The sequence below is a fragment of the Lissotriton vulgaris genome, chromosome 5 (assembly GCF_964263255.1).
Source record: "Lissotriton vulgaris chromosome 5, aLisVul1.2, whole genome shotgun sequence".
Taxonomy (NCBI): domain Eukaryota; kingdom Metazoa; phylum Chordata; class Amphibia; order Caudata; family Salamandridae; genus Lissotriton; species Lissotriton vulgaris.
The window spans coordinates 71787874-71799840 of NC_141693.1; the positions used below are offsets into that span (position 1 = coordinate 71787874).

The 11967-nt window shown below is 43.6% G+C and overlaps 1 protein-coding gene across 1 annotated transcript; it reads left to right on the top strand.

Annotated features, from left to right (window-relative positions):
* Positions 1 to 7512: 7512 nt before the first annotated feature.
* LOC147710213 (uncharacterized) lies at positions 7513 to 10416 on the top strand. Its single transcript, XM_086919953.1, has one exon. It carries the CDS (start codon positions 7513 to 7515, stop codon positions 10414 to 10416), a length of 2904 nt encoding a protein of 967 aa, XP_086776079.1.
* The last annotated feature ends 1551 nt before the right edge of the window (positions 10417 to 11967 follow it).

Sequence of the window (11967 nt, forward strand, 5' to 3'; positions counted from 1 at the left end):
CCGGTTCTCGATATCTACAGGGCACGAGGTGTCAGTGCAGCTCTCTAAGGGGCAGAACTATGGGGTGTTGAGGTACTGGGTTTTTAAGAACCGGCACAGACCCGGTAACCCAGCGGTGTCAGGGTACACCCAGAGACCTCAGGTTCCTCCTGATCCAGACCAACAGAAACTCAGAGTCTTCTAGGTGAAGTCAAGGATCGATTTTATTGGCTGCAACCAAGGTAACAAGTGTCCTAGAATACAACACACGGGGAAGTATATTCTCAGGAGACTGCTCGCCTTTGCAAAATCAGGCGTCTCTTCTTATACACAATTTTGGGCTTCAGGCAAAACATTCTTGGTTGTAAAGTAAATCATTAACATATTTTTAGTACAATGAAAAAGCAGAGTCAAGATGACATGTCCATATTTCACTTCGTGCTGCCTACAACAAATCATTTGGCAAGGCCCAACATTTCATCAGATATCACTGGACCCCTAATAAAAACGGGCACCTCCCCACCATAAAGTAAGTGGAGCAAAAGAGTGGAGATAGATGTGAGTCGAGATATGGCAGGTGTGCGTGCTGAAATGGTTTTATGGTTTGTTGAGCCTAGATGCTATCTTGCTCGGCCACTGGGAGGGGAACTGACCTAACGAGTTCGGCCTGGGGCAATGGTTCCAACTTGTACAGGTCATGGAAAAGTCGATTAAGGAGTATGTGTCCTTGTGGAATTGAATTCAGCTGGATTAAGGCCTATGTTAAGGGCAACACATAAATGGGAGCCAAGGGTTTAGAACGAAAATGACGATTTCTAGGTGAAATTGTCACTCGAATATGCTGAAAATGGTACACAGACAAAATATCGATTTTTAAATATCGATATGCAAAAATATCGAAGTTTAAATATCGATATACAAAAATATCGAAGGTAAGTAATATCGACAGTCTAAATATCGATATTGGTATGATATCAGTAATATCGAAGTTGTAAATATCGATGTTAATGATATCGAAATTAATAACTTTGATGTTACTAATATCAATTTTTAAATAAATTTAGTGTATATTATATTGTATTTATTATGTTTTATTATTTATTTTTAATGTTATTTTATTAAATATTGTCTTTTACTACTGTAGCGGGTTGTGGGTTTATAGGGGAATAGGGTGGGAAGTAATTTAATTATGTTAAATTAATTATTAATTAGTAGGAATTATTAATTAATTAATTGAGAATTAATTTTAAATAATTTTTAATTAATTTATTAATTGATAAATATGTTCTGTAGCGGGTTATGGGTTTATAGGGGAATAGGGTGGGAAGTAATTTAATAATTATTTAATTGATATATGTTTGTACATATTTTAAATAATTAATTGGTAATTAATTTCTATTAATTAGTTAATTAATTATTATAATTTTTTTCATATTTATAATTATTAATTAGTTGGTAATTAATTATTAATAATTATTTAATTAAATTAATTAAAGTGATTTTTATATATATTATTTATTGTTATTCTTAATTAATTAATTGTGCAAAATAATATTAATTATTAAATTAAATTAATTACAGCAAATGTGCTAATATATTTACTTTATTGTTATTGTTAATTAATAATTAATTGGTAATTAAATAATATTAATTAATTTTGGGTACAGGGGTATTTTTAGGGTTCAGGGTCAGTTTTCAGTTCATGGGTACAGGGGTATTTTTAGGGTTCAGGGTCAGTTTTCAGTTCATGGGTAAAGGGGTATTTTTAGGGTTCAGGGTCAGTTTTCAGTTCATGGGTAAAGGGGTATTTTTAGGGTTCAGGGTCAGTTTTCAGTTCATGGGTAAAGGGGTATTTTTAGGGTTCAGGGTCAGTTTTCAGTTCATGGGTAAAGGGGTATTTTTAGGGTTCAGGGTCAGTTTTCAGTTCATGGGTACAGGGGTATTTTTAGGGTTCAGGGTCAGTTTTCAGTTCACGGGTAAAGGGGTATTTTTAGGGTTCAGGGTCAATTTTCAGTTCATGGGTAAAGGGGTATTTTTAGGGTTCAGGGTCAGTTTTCAGTTCATGGGTAAAGGGGTATTTTCAGGGTTCAGGGTCAGTTTTCAGTTTTTGGGTAAAGGGGTATTTTTAGGGTTCAGGGTCAGTTTTCAGTTTTTGGGTAAAGGGGTATTTTTAGGGTTCAGGGTCAGTTTTCAGTTTTTGGGTAAAGGGGTATTTTTAGGGTTCAGGGTCAGTTTTCAGTTTTTGGGTAAAGGGGTATTTTTAGGGTTCAGGGTCAGTTTTCAGTTCATGGGTAAAGGGGTATTTTTTGGGTTCAGGGTCAGTTTTCAGTTTTTGGGTAAAGGGGTATTTTTAGGGTTCAGGGTCAGTTTTCAGTTTTTGGGTAAAGGGGTATTTTTAGGGTTCAGGGTCAGTTTTCAGTTCATGGGTAAAGGGGTATTTTTAGGGTTCAGGGTCAGTTTTCAGTTTTTGGGTAAAGGGGTATTTTTAGGGTTCAGGGTCAGTTTTCAGTTTTTGGGTAAAGGGGTATTTTTAGGGTTCTGGGTCAGTTTTCAGTTCATGGGTAAAGGGGTATTTTTAGGGTTCAGGGTCAGTTTTCAGTTTGTGGGTAAAGGGGTATTTTTAGGGTTCAGGGTCAGTTTTCAGTTCATGGGTAAAGGGGTATTTTTAGGGTTCTGGGTCAGTTTTCAGTTCATGGGTAAAGGGGTATTTTTAGGGTTCAGTGTCAGTTTTCAGTATTTGGGTAAAGGGGTATTTTTAGGGTTCTGGGTCAGTTTTGGGTTTTTGGGGTACAGTCGTACAGGGTAAAAATTAAATAAATATAAATTAAATCAATTAAATGAAATTACAAAATATAAAATTACATTAAATTATTCCGTTTTAAATTTATTTTAAATGTATATGTATTAGTTTTAATTTTGTAATTATGTTTTAATATTTTTATGTAATATTTGTAACATTATATGTATTTTATAATTATTTTAACATTATTATTAATACATTTAAAAAAACGATATTTTTAATTTCGATATTTTTGTACTCCGATATTATTTTTTCGATATTTTTGTACTTACCTTGTTAGGGATAGGATTCCGATATTTTTGACTTCGATATTTTTGTCCCGATATTTTTGTATGTCGATATTTTTGATTTCGATATTTAGTCAGACATTCGCTGAAAATATAGGTACATGATGTGCTCGTCATTCTCGGTCTTTTGATACCAAATTCGTCATGTTTCGACGAAGTTTTAATTCTCGAGTCCAGAACGATTATACGAATCCAGATTTTCAGAACCACAAACCCTCCTTTTGCCCTTACATAGGCAATTAATCTATCCTCATGTTAGTCTGAGTCCAGATCTATATTCCTGAAGTCATTGAGATGTTGCTGTAACATCATTCTAGTACTTAGTTCATCTCTTGACACAGGCTTCCTTACACATGATGTAACACAGAGGCCACATATTGCAGGAGCACACTGTATGCATAGACAGAACAGGAAAAGAATGGCTAAGACCATCCCAATGACCATTAGAATTTTCCATCCCCAGGCGGATATCAGTTCCCAAAACCATCCCATTAGCGACCAATCTCCTTTATCCACATGAATAGATTCGGAAATCTTGTGTAGTTTGGAGATGGCCTGGTACACTGTTGGAGCGTTATCAGGGATGAAAATACAGCAACTAGATTGGATTAATCTGCATACCCCACCTCGGTCTGCAAGTATGACATCTAAAGCGGCCCTGTTTTGAAGGGTCATCAGTCGATCCGACTGGAGCTCAGCAGTCAGGTTACTAAGGGCACCAGCAGTTTCAATCACGGTGGACTCAACTACTCTTGTCAATTACCGTATGTTCCTGCTGTTAGCCATGGCTCCCCAGAATGGCAGAAAACCCATTGCAAAATCACCAAATTCTTGACCTGCAGTGTCCTCTTCACTCAAGACACCTCTAACTATCCTTGTCCTGTGGTAGTCTGCCGCTGCTGTGTAGGTGGGAGGCAACAGGAATGAAACAAAACATGAGCCCGAGAAGTCAGGGGGCAACCATGTATAGGCTCTATCATGGCAGATGAAATAAGTACCCTTAGCGGCTAAAAACGCAGGGGAAGTCTGAGATCCAAAAACATACGTTTCTGTACAGATGCTTTTTCCTAGCTGAGCTCTGGGATTCTTGCCAATACCTTGCAGACATAGATGACCCTGATGGGGTACGATCCAGATTGGGGAGGATCTTTTAGCTTGCTGTTTCTCAGTTAAAGTAGTTCCATATCCGGGAGGAGCCAAGCTCGCGAGCGTAATGGTCGCCTTTTAGCTCGGCTCCCGCAGCCCTCCGGCCTGATCATCTATCCTGTATAATATCCTGTCCGGGGACGACAGATTATCGGAGAATTGGAAACGGAACACCTCGCTTGTACTCACCATTTGGCCCGGAGGTTTCGACGTGCAGCGGCTCCGTAGTTGTGCCCTCCGCAAGACCGGGGCCTCCGTGGAACCTAGACCGGGACCTAGCCTGTGGGATCCGATGACTGTCGGCCCCGGTCGAGAGAGTGAACCAATGATGAGAGCCGTTGTGCGAAAATCCCGGCGATCCTGATCCGGGCCTGCCCTGGTGACCGCGCGGCCGATGTGGGTGAGATGCACCGGGGACTGATTCTGTGAAGGGGTCCTCCCCCCGCCGCTGCTTGTCCGGCGGCCCTGGACCTCAGCGCCCGGACTCTGCTTGTTGGGGGCGCCGGTGCTGGTGTAGGCGGAGACCCGCACTGGGCGGACATCCTTTCGGCACCAGGGCTGCCATTGCTGGGAACCCCCCAGAGCTCTGTAAAGGCCTACATTTTTGAACTGTTTTTTGGGGGTCGCGGAGGGCGGCGACTGGGCTGACTTCGCGAAATGGCAGCCGACCCTCTGAAACATGACTCACCTTGTGGCGGCGGGCTTGGATTGCCTAATTGCGCGGGGGTCCGGTCTGGTGAGCGTGAGCTTACGGTCAGAGATATCCTGGAAGCTCTGAGATCCCTGCGCGCATCCCTGGCCCCCGATGTCCCTGTGAGTCTGCCACGATCTGCCGCCATTTTGAGCAGCCGTTTCTTCTTGCCATCCTCTTGTTTCAGTGACTCCATTGTTTTCGCCCCCCTCGATTGCTGCAAGTGTTGCTGCCGCTGATCGAAGTTCATTTTGTGTGCCGGTGCCTTTGGAGCTCCCTGTTTTTCGAGGTTCTGACCCCGGAGACTTAGACATTGTGCAGCGGCCCTGTTCGGCTCGGATGCCTAGAAATATTGGTGGACTGCCGCCTGCACCTGCTCCGATGGCTTCGCCTTTGTCTATTACAGAGACCCCCTCGCCTTCCCAAGCGGCAAAACTGGACTGCTGATGTATTTACACTATCTGCTCGGACTTTTGCTCACTTGCGGACCGATTTACCCCCCATGTCTACATGGTAGTCCACATTTTTTTCGATTGTGTGCTGGTCTTGTATTGAGTAGCTCGTTTTACACTGTCATGTGCTGGGTTGGATTTGTGGTTCGGAAGGGATGGGGGTGATATGCACGACTCCTGGTTGATTATTGGTATACGACTTAGTGGCGCAGTTGTTTGTACCCATAGAGCGGTGGGAGGTCCCCTCCTCTGTAAATGTTATGGCGCTTGATGGGGTGTCGTCCTGGTCTGTTTTTGCTGCGATTGTCTGGTTGGGCGGAGGGGGGCGGCCGACCATATTGATTTCTGCTCTTATGCTCCTCCCTCCTGTTTTCTTTATTTCTGTTTCTTTTTGTCTCGTTCTTCTCTCTTTCTTTCTTGCTATATTTTGGGTTCTGGTTTAGGGCGACAGGCACGCTGTCTGAAGGGTAGGCCATAGCCTTCTACAGGGGTGCAGGGTGGGATGGGTGGGTTGGGTTGTGGAAAAGTAAATTTTGCCATGTTCTGTGTCCCTACGTGTCCTCCGTCTCATGTTATGTGTGCATGATTAATATGCATATGTTATTCCCCATGTTTGATTAAAGACGCAATTACAGTTGTGTCCATCTCTAGTATGTCAGTCTCCCGTTCTCGTGAATAATACGAGTATTAGGCCTCTGTAAAGTTATGTTGCCACGTTTCACAGTGTGCACGTTAATGCATTGAAAAGTCCCCGTTTCTAGGCCTCAAAAGGGCCTGGACATCAGATTCAGCTTCTGTCTCCTGAACCCTTGTTGAGGAGCGATACAGCCCCCACCTGTATCCTCGACCCTTCACTTACTTCCTGCTTCACAGTGCCCGGTTCAGCCTGGCTCTGCCTTCGAGTCTGCCAAGAGTATGTTATGATTCTAGTTATCAGTCCAGCCCTCCTTCTCTGCATTCCTAAAGCTACTGAATCGCATCAATAGTTTCCGTCATTGTCTAGCCTTTACGGCTCCATGTAAGAGAAATACTGTATTAATGGTCATTTAATATTCTCCATCACGCACTACATGTAGAATAATGTATGCTCCAGTCTTAGTGTCTGTTAGCCTTTCCCCTCCTGACTTCTAGTTTATATCAACATGTTCTCTAAAAATCAGATACTAGATAGGGTTTAGGTACATGTCGCCTGACTCTCCAGACTTCAGTCTCTACTCCTAGCACAGAGTTCATAGCCCCCAGCTTCTCCTAGTAACACGTCATTTGCTAGTTTGCGCGCACCATTAGGTTAGAGGTCCCGGCTCCTTAGGTAGCCCCCTCCCTGTTCCCGTGCAGGTTGTCCTGTTCCTGTCCTTTATGCTGTATTAAAACCTGCAAACTCCTACTACCTCGAATCTTGACTCTTATTTATTGAGCTATCTGTTATTGCTATGTCCAGACAAACCTAGATCCGGTATTATTTATTTATATACCACATAATGGCGCCCGAACAGGGACTTGCCCTTTCCCCACGCGCCGGTGAAGCCACGCCGGCCCCCTGACCCTCTGCAGCCGTGACGGAACCATACCGTGCACGTGCAGATATTTCTGCTTGTAGTATCCCTCAGGCTCACGGAGGAGACGGAGGTTGCGGTCCAGCATCCAGACGAGGCGGTGGAGGAACGCGGCGAGTCCCGACCAGAGCCCAAGCCGAGAGTCCAAGGTCCGAGGTATCCGGAGGCCCACCCGTAACTGAAGTCCGAAGTTCGTCGTCCGTCGTCGTAGCAGTCCAGTCCAGTCAGAGGCCTTCCGTTCTTGCTGCCCGGTGAGTACCGTTGCTGGGGTAGTATCTAGACAGGGTCAATCTAAATTGTCTCTGGTCCGATGGGTCTGGGTACGCAGATCCGAAACAAAGTGTTCACCTAGGTGGATACGGGTCTTGATGCGTCCCTTTATGGGACCGGTATGTTCCGTACTGTTTCAGCAGTGCATCCAGTAACTCTAGTCTGTTCCGTTCTCGAGAAATTCATGTGTTTCTGTTCTCAGTATTCCAGGTAATATTCTATCCGAACTGTTATGTTATAATGTTGTTCAATGTATTCTCAATGTCGTGGTATGCCTGAATTGTTCTCCCAATTGTTCCTCGTGTATTGTATTGTGTTCCGATTCAAGTTTACAATGTCTCTCTTTTCGAGATTACGTCAGTTAAAAACTAGAAAGGGTCTGTTAGAAGAAGCAGTTCCTGTCCCGCCTAGGGACAGTCCAGGTCATTTTATGTATCAGAAGCATGGCATAAGTGCCATATTATATCTAGATTTATGGGTAGAGTATACCAAAGAGTTGGAAGAAAAGTATAGATGGCCCGTATCAGGTACGTGGGATGCCGAGTGCATCATGAGAGTAGAAGAAGCATTATGGAAAAAGAAAGCCAGACAGTCACAGAAAGATGCCATCGAGTTATGGCGCAAAGAATCTCATAAAAGAACCGAAAAAGAAATCAGAAAGTCAGAATTAAGTAGAGAATCCTTAGAACGAGCCCAAGAAAAGGAATTAATCGAAATAGGTGGACGAATTAAAGCCGAACAGTCAGACAGACAGAGGAATGCCCTTATTAAGGGTATGTACCCTCTTCTTGCCGAGGGCTTGCCAAAAGCGACCCCGGAGGCACCCAGTAATTTCCCGCCACCATTAGTTCCGACCAAGCTACGTCACAAACCGACCGCAGCTGATATTTTTATCTCGTCCTATTTGGACGACACAGTCCCAGAATATGCAAATCCTGTTCCGCCAGCTCCTGTAAATAATGCAATTCCTGCTCCTCCAGTCACCGGGGCACCTGTTACGGTACCCCCGGTTCAGCCCACAATACAAGTTCCCGCTACATCAGTCACTCTGCCAGCACGAAGAGTATCAGTCGACGATTCTAGTTTAGGAGCCGCGGGGGGAGGTCCTCCAGGAACCCCGCCGCCACACAAGCGTTTAACGTTAGTCGAATTACATGCTCAAGCGTCACAGCGTACGCCCAGATATCAGTCTGTTGCAGAAATAAGGAAAGCCCTTACCGAATGCGGCTATGATCCAGTCCCAGGCGAGGATAATATGGTTTTATATTCATTACGCGTAAGAAAGGTGACCGAGTATCTAGTCACCCTACCGAATATGAAAGAAGATCTAGACAGAATATATTGTTTCATCCGTACAGGGGATGATCCAGAAAGCATTGGCGAAGCCATGTCTCAAAGGAAAGCTGAGATCCAGCTCATGTTATTGAAGTTTCTGATCAATTGTTTAATAAGAGAACAAGATTACCCGTCCAAAGATCCGGCCGAAATGAAAGCCCTGACAAAGTGGAGTGATAATATAGCCGAGGGTAAGCACAAGACCATCAGTGGTATGGAGAGTATGTACAAGAAAATCCGTAAAGAAATAATAAGGTTACACGAACAACGTAAAGCAGCACAAGTAAGCGAGAAAGAAAGTAACTCTGATACTGAAGAGGTAGACGACGAGAATCCTACCAGAATAGCGTATGTAGGAAAATCTAGATTTCCAGACCGACATTCACGTCCAGAACACAAGAAAGTGTTCCATCATCCAGCACCAGAACAAGGTTCTCTAGAACAAGTATTTCAAGCTACCGATCGCATTCTGAAATCACGAATCGGTTACAGTGAGTTAAGTACTATGCATGAACAAGAACTAGCCCGATCAGCAGTCCGATGGATTACTGATTCTACCACTTTTCCAGACGAAATAGTGGCACAAATGTTTCTGAAACTGCCCCCAGCCGAGCAGCGACTGGTGGGTATGTATATGATCCAGCACCTCATTACTCTGTATGAGGGTCAGCACTCCGATCCAGGTCCGTTACATGATATCCTGAACGAGTTACTCCAGTATAGATGGAAAGGTCTAGGTACCGATTTAATTAGTGTCATTCTAGAACAGCGCCACAAATATAGAACGTTTCTGAACCCGCATTTTGTTCATGTCTCACCCCCAGAAAGTAAACCCTTTTACATAGACAGACAGAATCCGTTACGAGAAGTCCACCCAGTTAGAGGAACGGGTGGCGAACTAGAACGAGTGTTTGTTTACACCCCGATTACAAAGATGGAACTCTTAGAGATGAAGAAATTAATTCCCTGTCATGATAAAGATCCAGCAGGGTTCCATAGAGAATTAAAAGACATGCTCCGTATGGGAGAATACACGTATCCAGATATAATTAAAATGTTAAAGGTTCTGTTGCCCGCAGGGGTGTATGAAAAGCTCAAGGAAAAAGAATGGGAGGTGGGAGAGAAAAAGATCGATTGGGCAGTTCTAGAAGCTGAAGATAAGGCACGAGTACCAGGTACCGGTCTTGGAGATAAATGTAAAGAATTACCAGAATTATTGATTCAAGTTTTACCCAGATTGTTAACAACGAAAAAGGAAGACTGGGATGCAATCTCAGCCTGTAAACAGAAACAAGACGAAGACATTAGTGATTTTTATTCTAGATTTGAGAAATGCTTTAGCATCAACAGTGGCCTCAAGACCAGTAGTGAGTCATACCCTCATCTCTTTGTTACTAAATTAGTCGAGAATTCAAGTCCTCAAGTTAAAAATCGAGTTTTGAAAGTCGAAAGTACCTGGCAAGCTAATACCCCGTCCCATATGTTACAGATGCTCCAATATCACCAGAATAGAATCAGAGAAGAACAAGATCACGAAAGGAAACGTATGAAAGACACGAAAATGAAAGTATTAGTTGCACAATCTATTCCACAAGACAGCCAGAAGAGGGGTCCGAATCAAGCCAGTCATCCTGCAGCTCCCGTTAAAGGGACCTGCAACTATTGTAAACAGCCAGGTCATTATATAAACGAGTGTGCAGTTCTGAAACACAACATAGCTACCGGTAAGACTAAAGAAAGACCACGTCCGCCTAGACAAGAACAAGTTTCACAGACTCCTCAGCCACAGAATGCACCACAGACAGTTACAGTACCGCAGCCTATTGCTGCAACACAGCATGTTACACAGCAGATGTACCAGTATGCACAGTCAGAGTATCCAGAGTATCAGCCATATTCATGAAACAGCCTAGAGAGGGAGATAGGCTTGCCTCTCATCGAGATACCTGTAGATCAAGAAGGTCCCTATGTTCACAGTCAAGTATTAGGGAAAGACAGAAAGTTTTTGATTGATACAGGGGCAAGTAGGACCACAATTAGTCACGCCGAAGTTCCAGGGGCTCCGCTCTCAGGCTCTAGAAATGTTTCCCTTGGATTTGCAGGAAAACCCATTGTAAATGAAATATCAAAGCCAGTTACCCTAGAAGTAGGTCCATTGTCCCGTACTACTGACCTGTTACTTACGAAGTCATGCCCAGAAAACTTATTAGGCATTAAAACACTGAAAGAATTAGGTGCAGTCATTTGCTGTTCCCCAGAGGGAATACGTCTGTTCCTACGTGACTTTAAGGGTCATTATGTTTTACGTGATTTTGATCCAAGATTGTCCAATGTTCCACAGCATTTATGGGCGCAAGGTCCAACTGATGTAGGTTACATGCAAATCACACCCCATCGTGTGACTCTCAAGCCAGGTGTAGTGTTACCACGAATCAGACAGTACAGATTGCCACCTGAGGCTGTAGCAGCCTTATCCAAAATTATTGACGAGCTCATCGCTCAAGGAGTAGTTGTAGAAACTGACTCCAATGTATGCAATTCTCCGATCATTCCAGTCATGAAACGTACTGATCCAAATGCACCCCCAGTATATCGATTAGTGATTGACCTACGAGAACTTAATAAATGTATTATTCCTCAGTACCCAGTTGTTCCAGATATCTCTTCCCTATTGTCAGCCATTGATTCCGAATCCACGTTCTTTACTGTAATCGACCTCAAGAACGCATTTTTCAGTGTTCCCATTCATCCAGACAGCCAGTTTCTTTTCGGATTCTGTTTAAATGGAAGGAGCTACCAGTTCACACGAGCTCCTCAAGGTTTCACAGAAAGTCCTAGTATTTACAGTCAAGCACTTAAGAGACAACTAGATAATGTTCACATGCCAACTGACACTGCCCTGCTCCAGTATGTCGATGATCTACTGATTACAGCCCGTTCTGAACGTGACTGCGAGCGAGCATCACTGACGGTTCTGTATTTCCTAGCCGAGATGGGGCACAAGGTGTCCCCTTCGAAGCTTCAATTCTGTGTCCAGCAAGTGGTCTACTTAGGACACTTACTGTCCAAGAGGGGTAGGCAGTTGACACCAGACCGTATCCAGTTAATAGCGAGCCTTCCTCAGCCCAAGACCCAGAAGGAGGTACGTGCTTTTATCGGCCTTACTTCTTATTGCAGACAATGGATTCCTCAGTATGCATTCCTAGCCAAGCCACTGATACAGTTACCGACACAGGAGGCAGCCGCACCGACTGTTCTCCCTTGGACATCTGAACATACACTTAGCTTCAATGAGTTAAAGAAAGCTTTATGTCAAGCTCCAGTTCTAGCTACACCGAACTACAGTAAGCCTTTTACACTTTTCGTTACTGAACGTGAAGGTACAGCATTATCTGTTCTCACACAAGATCAAGCAGGACAATACAAGCCTTGTGCTTATTTTTCGAGCACACTA

Bases quoted from the DNA above. Each gene is read 5' to 3' on its own strand.
- LOC147710213 (XM_086919953.1), top strand. From the start codon at position 7,513: ATGTCTCTCTTTTCGAGATTACGTCAGTTAAAAACTAGAAAGGGTCTG.